The sequence below is a fragment of the Oncorhynchus keta genome, chromosome 15 (assembly GCF_023373465.1).
Source record: "Oncorhynchus keta strain PuntledgeMale-10-30-2019 chromosome 15, Oket_V2, whole genome shotgun sequence".
Classification (NCBI taxonomy): domain Eukaryota; kingdom Metazoa; phylum Chordata; class Actinopteri; order Salmoniformes; family Salmonidae; genus Oncorhynchus; species Oncorhynchus keta.
The window spans coordinates 6,690,908-6,703,484 of record NC_068435.1 but is presented as its reverse complement, the minus strand read 5'-3'; the positions used below and the strand labels follow the sequence as shown (position 1 = coordinate 6,703,484).

Below are 12,577 nucleotides of genomic sequence, written 5' to 3'. Positions count from 1 at the left end.
TATTTGAATGGTGATGAAATGCCAAAAGGAATCTGGGGATAAAAGCTGTCATAATAAAATATATATATATATATATATATGTTTTAACGGTATGTATCTCTAACTCCCATACACACTGATTTATACCTTTATGACTCCGGATTTGGAGCTAAGGACTCACACACACACACACACACCTAATCCCCCATGGCTTTCCTATCAGCATTACATCATGATGACTAAGTGTTCTAAAAACAGAGTTTTTCACCAGATAGCAGACAAGAGGGGGAGGAGAAGAGAAGAGGAAGTCCTGACTCCTGGCCGTAACTTCATTCCCCTGTTGACTCACCGGTCCAGCAGCAGCAGTAGTAGAGGTAGTAGTAGTAGCATATGTAGTAGTAGTAGTAGTAGTAGTGGTAGTGGTAGCATCTGTAGTAAGTCGCTCTGGATAAGAGCGTCTGCTAAATGACTTAAATGTAAATGTAAATGTAGTAGTAGTAGTAGTAGTAGTAGTAGTAGTAGTAGTAGTAGCATATGTAGTAGTAGTAGTAGTGGTAGTAGTAGTGGTAATAGTGGTAGTAGTAGTGGAAGTAGTAGTACTAGTAGTAGTAGCATATGTAGTAGTAGTAGTAGTAGTAGTAGTAGTGGTAATAGTGGTAGTAGTAGTGGAAGTAGTAGTACTAGTAGTAGTAGCATCTGTAGTAGTAGTAGTAGTAGTAGTAGTAGTAGTAGCATCTGTAGTAGTAGCATCTGTAGTAGTAGTAGTAGTAGTAATAGTAGTAGTAGTAGTGGTAATAGTAGTAGTGGTAGTAGTAGTGGTAATAGTAGTAGTAGTGGTAGTAGTAGTAGTAGTAGTAGTAGTACTAGTAGTGGTAGTAGTAGTGGTAGTAGTAGTAGCATCTGTAGCTTTAGTAGTAGCATCTGTAGTAGTAGTAGTAGTAGTAGTAGTAGTAATAGTAGTAGTGGTATTAGTAGTGGTAATAGTAGTAGTAGTAGTTGTAGTAGTAGTAGTACTAGTAGTGGTAGTAGTAGTGGTAGTAGTAGTAGCATCTGTAGTAGTAGTAGTAGCATCTGTAGTAGTAGTAGTAGTAGTAGCATCTGTAGTAGTAGTAGTAGTAGTAGTAGTAGTAGTAGTAGTAGTAGTAGTAGCATCTGTAGTAGTAGTAGTAGTAGTAGTAGCATCTGTAGTAGTAGTAGTAGTAGCATCTGTAGTAGTAGTAGTAGTAGTAGTAGTAGCATCTGTTGTAGTAGTAGTGGTAGTAGTAGTAGCATATGTAGTAGTAGTAGTGGTAGTAGTAGTAGTAGTAGTAGTAGCATCTGTAGTTGTAGTATTAGTAGTGGTAGTAGTAGTAGCATATATAGTAGTAGTAGTAATAGCATCTGTAGTAGTAGTGGTAGCATCTGTAGTAGTAGTAGTGGTAGTTGTAGTAGTAGTAGTAGCATCTGTAGTAGTAGTAGTAGTAGTGGTAGTAGTAGTACATTACATTACATTTACATTTACATTTAAGTCATTTAGCAGACGCTCTTATCCAGAGCGACTTACAAATTGGTGCATTCACCTTATGACATCCAGTGGAACAGCCACTTTACAATAGTGCATCTAAATCTTTTAAGGAGGGGGGGGGTGAGAAGGATTACTTTATCCTATCCTAGGTATTCCTTAAAGAGGTGGGGTTTCAGGTGTCTCCGGAAGGTGGTGATTGACTCCGCTGTCCTGGCGTCGTGAGGGAGTTTGTTCCACCATTGGGGGGCCAGAGCAGCGAACAGTTTTGACTGGGCTGAGCGGGAACTGTACTTCCTCAGTGGTAGGGAGGCGAGCAGGCCAGAGGTGGATGAACGCAGTGCCCTTGTTTGGGTGTAGGGCCTGATCAGAGCCTGGAGGTACTGAGGTGCCGTTCCCCTCACAGCTCCGTAGGCAAGCACCATGGTCTTGTAGCGGATGCGAGCTTCAACTGGAAGCCAGTGGAGAGAGCGGAGGAGCGGGGTGACGTGAGAGAACGTGGGAAGGTTGACACCAGACGGGCTGCGGCGTTCTGGATGAGTTGTAGGGGTTTAATGGCACAGGCAGGGAGCCCAGCCAACAGCGAGTTGCAGTAATCCAGACGGGAGATGACAAGTGCCTGGATTAGGACCTGCGCCGCTTCCTGTGTGAGGCAGGGTCGTACTCTGCGGATGTTGTAGAGCATGAACCTACAGGAACGGGCCACCGCCTTGATGTTAGTTGAGAACGACAGGGTGTTGTCCAGGATCACGCCAAGGTTCTTAGCGCTCTGGGAGGAGGACACAATGGAGTTGTCAACCGTGATGGCGAGATCATGGAACGGGCAGTCCTTCCCCGGGAGGAAGAGCAGCTCCGTCTTGCCGAGGTTCAGCTTGAGGTGGTGATCCGTCATCCACACTGATATGTCTGCCAGACATGCAGAGATGCGATTCGCCACCTGGTCATCAGAAGGGGGAAAGGAGAAGATTAATTGTGTGTCGTCTGCATAGCAATAATAGGAGAGACCATGTGAGGTTATGACAGAGCCAAGTGACTTGGTGTATAGCGAGAATAGGAGAGGGCCTAGAACAGAGCCCTGGGGGACACCAGTGGTGAGAGCGCGTGTTGAGGAGATAGATTCTCGCCACGCCACCTGGTAGGAGCGACCTGTCAGGTAGGACGCAATCCAAGCGTGGGCCGCGCCGGAGATACCCAACTCGGAGAGGGTGGAGAGGAGGATCTGATGGTTCACAGTATCGAAGGCAGCCGATAGGTCTAGAAGGATGAGAGCAGAGGGAGCGCCTCCGTGATACAGAGAAGAGCAGTCTCAGTTGAATGACTAGTCTTGAAACCTGACTGATTTGGATCAAGAAGGTCATTCTGAGAGAGATAGCGTGAGAGCTGGCCAAGGACGGCACGTTCAAGAGTTTTGGAGAGAAAACTAGTAGTAGTGGTAGTAGTAGTAGTAGCATCTGTAGTAGTAGTAGTAGTAGCAGTAGTAGTAGTGGTAGTAGTAGTAGTAGCATCTGTAGTAGTAGTAGTAGTAGTAATAGTAGTAGTAGTAGCATCTGTACTAGTAGTAGTAGTAGTAGTAGTAGTAGTAGTAGCAGTAGCATCTGTAGTAGTGGTAGTAGCAGTAGTAGTAGTAGTAGTAGTAGTAGTAGTAGCAGTAGAAGTAGTAGTAGTAGTAGCATCTGTAGTAGTGGTAGTAGTAGTAGTAGTAGTAGCAGTAGCATCTGTAGTAGTAGCAGCAGTGGTAGTAGCAGTAGAAGTAGTAGTAGTAGTAGTAGTAGTAGTAGTAGTAGCAGTAGCATCTGTAGTAGTAGCAGCAGTGGTAGTAGCAGTAGAAGTAGTAGTAGAAGTAGTAGTAGTAGTAGTAGCAGTAGCAGTAACAGCAACAGCCCAACCTCTTACCAGACTGATTAAAGGTGACTGTCCACAGGGGTCAAGCCCTCACTGGGGGTACACATAGGTCAGGGGTCAGTCTATGTGCTTGATCTACTCTCCTCTAAAAGCCCCTCCATGCTTCTCCTACTGATTTGCTCCGCGTTCATGTTTGATGTTATAGCGCAGCCACTGTCTCCTCTGCATCTCAAATTGTTCCTTACCTGCCCTGGTCAAACGTACTGCATTACATTGGGTCTCCATCTGGGCCACTGTCTCTGGGCCAAGCCAGGATTTCAAGGTCTGCTGACTGAATGAAAGGGGGGATACCTAGTCAGTACAACTGAATGAAAGCTTGGGAATTCGATCCAGCAGCCTTTCGGTTACTGGCCCGACACTATTAACCTGTCGCCCTACAAGGTAGAGTTGGGTAGAGTTGGTCAGCATGGGTAAATCTCTACAGCTCGTCCACTGACGACTTTAGTTGTTATGGTAGTCGTTTTCCCAGGACTTCACTTGAGAAAGCATTGTGTTTACACACTGTACAGAACACGATGCCTCTAAACACACTACGACAGTAGATATTAAAGCTGATTTTTATCACTATCAATTCATCACTGTTAAGCTACCTTGGCAAAACTCCCTCTTTCTTACCAGAACCAGACACTACTGTAAATCATGTACAAGAGATGTACAAGACAGGACCAGAGACAGAGAGAGAGAGACAGACAGAGAGAACTTCTGTGAGTGTAATGTGGGAAACAGAACATTGTTGTCGGTGAGGTTGGCATGGAAAAAAAAGTTTTTTTACAGTAATATTATTTTTACAGTTTGAGTCTTTTTACAGTAAGACTATCTTCCAGGAATAATACTTTACAGTAAGATTATTTTTTACAGTATGAGTATTTTTACAGTAAGAGTATTTTTTTACAGTAAGAGTCTTTACACTAAGAGTATTTTCACAGTATGTGTATTTTTTAAGTAAGAGTATTTTTACAGTATGAGTATTTTCACAGTAAGTCTTTTTACAGTACGAGTATTTTTACAGTACGAGTATTGCTGTCATTCATTAAGACATTAATAAGGGTGATTTTAGGTAGACGTGTACCTGATGATGATGATTAGGTACAAACATGTATCTACAGTATAAACGTTATCTGTGGATGTACCATGGCTGTCTGTCATTCAGTGGATTGGTATTAAGATGTTCGGCAACTTTGGAAAGGCAGAAGCATAATATAGTGTTTTTATTTTACAAGTCAGTTAAGAACAAATTCTTATTTACAATGACGTCCTAGGAACAGTGGGTTAACTGCCTTGTTCAAGGGGCAGAACGACAGATTTGTACCTTGTCAACTCAGGGGATTCGATCTAGCAACCTTTCGGTTACTGGCCCAACGCCCTAACCACTAGGCTGGCTACCGCCTCTACACTCTAACCACTAGGCTACCTACCGCCTCTCCACTCTAACCACTAGGCTACCTACCGCCTCTACACTCTAACCACTAGGCTACCTACAACCTCTACACTCTCACCACTAGACTACCTACCACCTCTACACTCTAACCACTAGGCTACCTACCACCTCTACACTCTAACCACTAGGCTACCTACCGCCTCTACACTCTAACCACTAGGCTACCTACCGCCTCCACACTCTAACCACTAGGCTACCTACCGCCTCTACACTCTAACCACTAGGCTACCTACCGCCTCCACACTCTAACCACTAGGCTACCTACCGCCTCCACACTCTAACCACTAGGCTACCTACCGCCTCTACACTCTAACCACTAGGCTACCTACCGCCTCCACACTCTAACCACTAGGCTACCTTCCGCCTCTACACTCTAACCACTAGGCTACCTACCGCCTCCACACTCTAACCACTAGGCTACCTACCGCCTCTACACCACTCTACCTTCCGCCTCCACACTAACCACCTACCACCTCCTGGCTACCGCCTCTACACTCTAACCACTAGGCTACCTACCGCCTCCACACTCTAACCACTAGGCTACCTACCGCCTCTACACTCTAACCACTAGACTACCTACCACCTCTACACTCTAACCACTAGGCTGGCCTACCGCCTCTACACTCTAACCACTAGGCTACCTACCGCCTCCACACTCTAACCACTAGGCTACCTTCCGCCTCTACACTCTAACCACTAGGCTACCTACCGCCTCCACACTCTAACCACTAGGCTACCTTCCGCCTCTACACTCTAACCACTAGGCTACCTGCCACCTCTACACTCTAACCACTAGGCTACCTTCCGCCTCCACACTCTAACCACTAGGCTACCTACCGCCTCTACACTCTAACCACTAGGCTACCTTCCGCCTCTACACTCTAACCACTAGGCTACCTGCCGCCTCTACACTCTAACCACTAGGCTACCTACCGCCTCCACACTCTAACCACTAGGCTGGCTACCTGCCACTCTGATTATTAATATCATGCATATCTGTATAGAGTACCAAGTTTATTTCTGTGCCTGCCTGTCATTCAGTGGGTTGTCAACTAATACCAAGCTGGATAGTGCTGTTAGGAGCCAGCGCGACACACACACACACACACACACACACACACACACACACACACACACACACACACACACACACACACTGCAATTAAGGTTTACTGGTCAGGCCTGACGGAGAACAGCTAATGAGATCCAGACAGTTTAACTAAGTTCTGACAGATGTTAGCTGTAGTTCTGCTAGGCCCTTTAATTGAATGTCATCTGGACGTGTATCCTCTCTGCTCTCTGGTGGTGGACCACCCTGATAGTGCTGGAGTTGCCTGTCTTGATCCAGTCTGCTAATCTAGTACCCTTGTCTGTGTCCCACATGGCACCCTATGACCCCTGGTCAAAAGTCGTGCACTATGTAGGGAATAGGGTGCTATTTGGAACACACTTTCGGCCTGGGTTTGTCCTGGGTCTGCCCTGGATCTGGTCTGGGTCTGGCCTGGGTCTGTCCTGGGTCTCCCCTGTGTCTGTCCTGGGTCTGGGTCTGGTCTGGGTTTGTCCTGGGTCTGTCCTGGGTCTGTCCTGGGTATGGTCTGGGTTTGTCCTGGGTCTGTCCTGGGACTGTCCTGGGTCTGTCCTGGGTCTGGTCTGGGCTGTCCTGGGTCTATTCTGGGTCTGTCCTGGGTCTGGTCTGGGTCTCCCTGGGTCTGGTCTGGGTCTGGCCTGGGTCTGGTCTGGGTCTCGCCAGGATCTGGCCTGGGTCTGGTCTGGGTCTGTCCTGGGTCTGTCCTGGGTCTGGTCTGGGTCTTTCCTGGGTCTGTTCTGGGTCTGTCCTGGGTCTGGTCTGGGTCTGTCCTAGGTCTGTTCTGGGTCTGTCCTGGGACTCCCCTGGGTCTGTCCTGGGTCTGTCCTGGGTCTGTCCTAAACCAACACTCAAGTGGTTTGAGTGGTTTAAGGGGAAACATTTAAATGTCTTAGAATGGCCTAGTCAAAGCCCAGACCTCAATCCAATTTAGAATATGTGGTATGACTTAAAGATTCCTGTACATCAGCGGAACCCAACCCACTTGAAGGAGCTGGAGCAGTTTTGCCTTGAAGAATGGGCAGAAATCCCAGCAAAAGGTGTCTCTAACAAAGTATTGACTTTGGGGGGGGTGAATAGTTATGCACACTCAAGTTTTCAGTTTTTGTTGTCTTATTTCTTGTTTGTTTCACAATAAAACATATTAAGCATCGTCAAAGTGGTCGGCATGTTGTGTAAATCAACTGATACAAACCCTCCAAAATGTACATTTTAATTCCAGGTTATAAGGCAACAAAATAGGAAAAATGCCAAGGGGGTGAATACTTTAGCAAGCCACTGTATATTGAGAGCCCACTTAATGGTACCTATTTAATGGTCTATGTGTTTATGCTCAGGTTCACCTCTTATTGTTACCTACAGTGGCAGGAAAAAGTATGTGACCAATTTCTGCAGAAGTTGGTCATCAAATTTGATCTGATCTTCATCTAAGTCACAAAATAGTCAAATCACAGTCTGCTTAAACTAATAAACAAACAATTATCAGTTTTCTTTAATGAACACACCGTGTAAACAATCACAGTGCAGGGTGGGAAAAGTTCCCCTGGATTTAATAACTCTTTGACCCTCCTTTGCAGCAATAACCTCAAGGCCAAACGCTTTCTGTAGTTGTGGATCAGACCTGCACAACGGTCAGGAGACAGTTTGCCATTCCTCTTTAACAAAACTGTTAGTTCAGTTTTTGGGATGTCTTTGTGAACTGCTCTCTTTGGGCCAAGCATCTCCATCGGGTGGGAAAAGACTGACTGGGCCACCCAAACTGTTTAAGTTCAGGATGTCTGGTTGAACCGCTCTCTTTGGGCCACAGCATCTCCATCGGGTTGAGGTCAGGACTGACTGGGCCACTCAAACTGTTTCAGTTCAGGATGTCTGGAGGAACCGCTTTTGGGCCACATCATTCCATCAGGTTGAGGTCAAAACTGACTGGGCCACTTCAAACTGTTTCAGTTCAGGATGTCTGGTGTGAACTGCTCTCTTTGGGCCACATCATCTCCATCAGGTTGAGGTCAGGACTGACTGGGCCACTCCAAACTGTTTCAGTTCAGGATGTCTGGTGTGAACCGCTCTCTTTGGGCCACAGCATCTCCATCAGGTTGAGGTCAGGACTGACTGGGCCACTCCAAACTGTTTCAGTTCAGCAATATTCTTGGGATGTCTGGTGTGAACCACTCTCTTTGGGCCACAGCATCTCAATGGGGTTGAGGTCAGGACTGACTGGGCCACTACAAACTGTTTCAGTTCAGCAATATTCTTGGGATGTCTGGTGTGAACCACTCTCTTTGGGCCACAGCATCTCAATGGGGTTGAGGTCAGGACTGACTGGGCCACTACAAACTGTTTCAGTTCAGCAATATTCTTGTTGTTGATTTACTTCTTTGTTTTGTTGTCCTGTTGCATCACCAAACTTCTGTTGAGCTTCAATTGGCAGACAGGTAGCCTTACATTCTCCTGCAAAATGTCTTGATAAACTTGGGAATTCGTTTTTCTGTCAATGATAGCAAGCTGTCCCTGAGGCAGCAAAGCATCACCCAACCATGATGCTCCCTCCACCAGACTTTAAAGTTGGGATGAGGTTTTGATGTTGGTGTGCTGTGCCTTTTTTCTCTCCACACATTGTGTTGTGTGTTGCTTTCAAAAAACTCTACTTTAGTTTCATCTGTCCTCAGAGTATTTTGCCATTAGCGCTGTGGAACATCCAGGTGCTCTTTTGTAGACGTGCAGCAACGTCTTTTTTTAACAGCAGTGGCTTCTTCCGTGGTGTCCTCCCATAAACACCATTCTTGTTTAGTGTTTTACGTATCGTAGACTCATCAACAAAGATGTTAGCATGTTCCAGAGATTTCTGTAAGTCTTTAGCTGACACTCTAGGATTCTTCTTAACCTCATTGAGCATGCTGTGCTGTGCTCTTGCAGTCATCTTTGCAGGACGGCCACTCCTAGGGAGAGTAGCAACAGTGCTGAACTTTCTCCATTTATAGACAATTTGTCTTACTGTGGACTGATGAACATCAAGGCTTTTAGAGATACTTTTGTAACCCTTTCCAGCTTTATGCAAGTCAACAATTCTTAACCTTGGGTCTTCTGAGATCTCTTTTGTTCGAGGCATGGTTCACATCAGGCAATGCCTCTTGTGAATAGCAAAGTCAAATTTTGTGAGTGTTTTTTATCGGGCTCTAACCAACATCTCCAATCTCGTCTCATTGATTGTACTCCAGGTTAGCTGACACCTGACTCCAATTATCTTTTGGAATGTTTAAATGATGTATTCAATATAGACAAGTACAATACAATAATTTGTGTGTTATTAGTTTAAGCACACTGTGTTTGTCTGTTGTTGTGACTTAGATGAAGATCAGATCACATTTTATGAAATCCAAAGTGTTCACATACTTAATGGTACTTATTTAATGCTCTATTTATTTATTCTGATGTTTACCACTTAATGGTACCTATTTAATTATCAATTTAATTATCTATTTAATTATCTATTTAATTATCTATTTAATTATCTATTTAATTATCTAATTATTTATTCTGATGTTTACCACGTAATGGTACCTATTTAATTATCTATTTAATTATCTATTTAATTATCTATTTAATTATCTAATTATTTATTCTGATGTTTACCACTTAATGGTACCTATTTAATTATCTATTTAATTATCTATTTAATTATCTATTTAATTATCTATTTAATTATCTAATTATTTATTCTGATGTTTACCACTTAATGGTACCTATTTAATTATGTATTTAATTATCTATTTAATTATCTATTTAATTATGTATTTAATTATCTATTTAATTATCTATTTAATTACCTATTTAATTATCTATTTAATTATCTATTTAATTATCTATTTAATTACCTATTTAATTACCTATTTAATTATCTATTTAATTATCTATGTAATTATCTATTTAATTATCTATTTAATTATCTATTTAATTATCTATTTAATTATCTATTTATTGCTCTGACTGCCAGTGATCTGGTCTTCGTAATGTCTCTTTATAAAAGCCAACTTAGTGTGAGAGACACTTAACTCTATTTCATTGATCATATATTTAACCACCAACTTAGTTGATATAGTCATGTATGCTGAGGAAAGCAGAAGATGAGAAACTCATCCAATATACACATGAGTGGATCAACACAGAGGAGGTCAGCTGAAGTATTTGTGGGGTGGGGTGCTGCTAGTTAACATTCTCCACAGCAGTGGCAGAGAGAGAGAGAGAGAGAGAGAGAGAGAGAGATACAGACTCTGGTTATGTATCTGTCCCATTCCTCTAGCACCAGGCAGGCTGGGGGTGCCATTCGGGACACAGAGTGAGGTTTGGCAAGGCAGGGTAATATGACTCGATTTCCCTAATGGTTGTGTCGGGGGAGGACTGTACAATAGTCTTTTTGAAAGGGGGGACTTACAGACACCCTCCCTGCCATTTCAGAGCAAACAAAGTCTTGATGCAATCTCCCCTTTTTATTTTCTGTGCCCAGTCTGGCTTCTTTCTGTCAGAGTGTGTGTGACTGTCCGTGTGTGTGACTGTCCGTGTGTGTGACTGTCCGTGTGTGTGACTGTCCGTGTTGTGACTCCAAAGTGTGTGACTGTCCAGTCACTGTCCGTGCATGTGACTGTCCGTGTGTGTGTGTGACTGTCCGTGTGTGTCTGTCCGTGTGTGTGTGTGTGTGACTGTCCCCTGTCCCTGGCGTGTGTGACTGTCCGTGCTGTCTGTGTGTGACTGTCCGTGACTGTCCGTGTGTGTGTGTGACTGTCCGTGGACTGTCTGTGTGTGTGACTGTCCGTGTGTGTGTGTGACTGTCCGTGTGTGTGACTGTCCGTGTGTGTGTGTGTGTGTGCGTGTGTGTGTGACTGCCCGTGTATTCACAAATGTGTGTCTGTCTTTGGACAGAGTAGAGAAACAAACCCGGTGCAGGATCGTCTGATTGGTCTGACTGAGGGAGATGCTGGTTGTCTATTGGTCAGGACATTGTTGTTTCTTCCTCTGTCTGTCTGTCTGTCTGTCTGTCTGTCTGTCTGTCTGTCTGTCTGTCTGTCTGTCTGTCTGTCTGTCTGTCTGTCTGTCTGTCTGTCTGTCTGTCTGTCTGTCTGTCTGTCTGTCTGTCTGTCTGTCTGTCTGTCTGTGGATAGATGTTTCTTGATATTCAGAGGCTGCTGTCTCTATTATCATGTATCTACATTGGTCTTCTGTCACACTTTTGTTTGATTTCTATCATGTATGGAATCAACATTAGAACTCACTGTATTCTGCTCTCAAATTTTAGTGAAGTGAAGTGAGGGGTAGGGAGAGGGGTGAAGGGTGAGGTGAGGGGTGAGGGGAGGTGAAGGGTGAGGGGGGTTTTGGGGTGAGGGGAGGGTGGGGTGAGGTGAGGTGAGGGGAGGTAAGGGGGGGGTGAGGTGAGGGGGTGAGGGGTGAGGTGAGGGGTGAAGGGTGAGGGGTGAGGGGTGAGGGGAGGTGAAGGGTGAGGTGAGGAGAGGTGAGGGTTGAGGTGAGGGGAGGGGAGGTGAGGGGTGAGGTGAGGGGTGAAAGGTGAGGGGAGGGGAGGTGAGGGGTGAGGTGAGGGGTGAAGGGTGAGGGGAGGGGTGAAGCGTGAGGGGTGAGGTGAGGGGAGGGGAGGGGAGGGGTGAAGGGTGAGGTGAGGGGTGATGTGAGGGGAGGGGAGGGGTGATTTATCTGTTTTGATGTAGGTGATTTGGAATCGTGAACCACCTCTTGTGAAGAGGCATCCCTGCCTAAGACTTGTGATTCTAAATGTCTCCTTCAGACCTAGATAATGCACATTTTCATCTAATGGTTTAGATATTGGGTTGGTGAGCAGGACCCCCAGGTTCATTCTTGAAAGTTAAACTAACATGCTCTCTCCTCCTCATCTCAAGGAGATGTTTGAGGAACATCAATTATCTGTCACTTCTCTTCTCTTCGTGAGCTGTGACTTGAGAATACTCTGTTCTGATGTCTTCTCTCTCTTCTTTACAGGGTGACATCCAGCAGCTGCTGATTGTGGCCGACCCGCGGGCAGCGTACGACTACTGTGAACACTACAGCCCCGACTGTGCAACGCCTCATCAGGAGCAGCCACAGGCACAGGAACCAGAGGATGAGGTATGGAGAGAGGGAGGGAGGGAGGGAGGGAGGGAGGGAGGGAAAGGGAAAGAGAGAAAGGGAGAGAGAGAGGGAGAGGGGGAGAGAGAAAGGGAGAGAGAGAGAGAGATGGTTGATAGTGTGTTCTTGTAACATAAGGTGTATCGGTGGAGCTGATACCTTTATAAAACGTATGTCATCCCAATTGTGTGGGTCTTTAAATCCTTTGAAGACATATTACATAACACAATCATTTATAGACACAAACAGTGTGAATGAAGTATTCTCCTTGCAATTTCTGATGAAGACCAGCAGCTCAAAGCCTACCTTTTTGGCTTAGGAATGTCTGTGTATCTCAGAGCCTCTCGGTCTAGTTAAAAACATTGAACGTCTGATGAAACATTTAACAAGGTTCTCATGTGAAACATATATATATATTTTATTTTTCTCTCATCTATTTGTACCTATTTATTTATCAATTTGATGTTCCATTGATGGAGATACGATCATACAGCATTTCAATACCGACTCGGATGTTTTCACTGATCTCCGCCTGATTTGAGTTTCA

The 12,577-nt window shown here is 44.8% G+C and overlaps 1 protein-coding gene across 1 annotated transcript in view; it reads left to right on the top strand.

Annotated features, from left to right (window-relative positions):
- LOC118377354 (collagen alpha-1(XI) chain-like) overlaps window positions 1-12,577 on the top strand; it is a 233,450-nt gene that overhangs the window by 71,804 nt on the left and 149,069 nt on the right. The window contains 1 exon segment of the mRNA XM_052463126.1: window positions 11,905-12,030. Coding sequence (XP_052319086.1) covers window positions 11,905-12,030 — 126 coding nt within the window.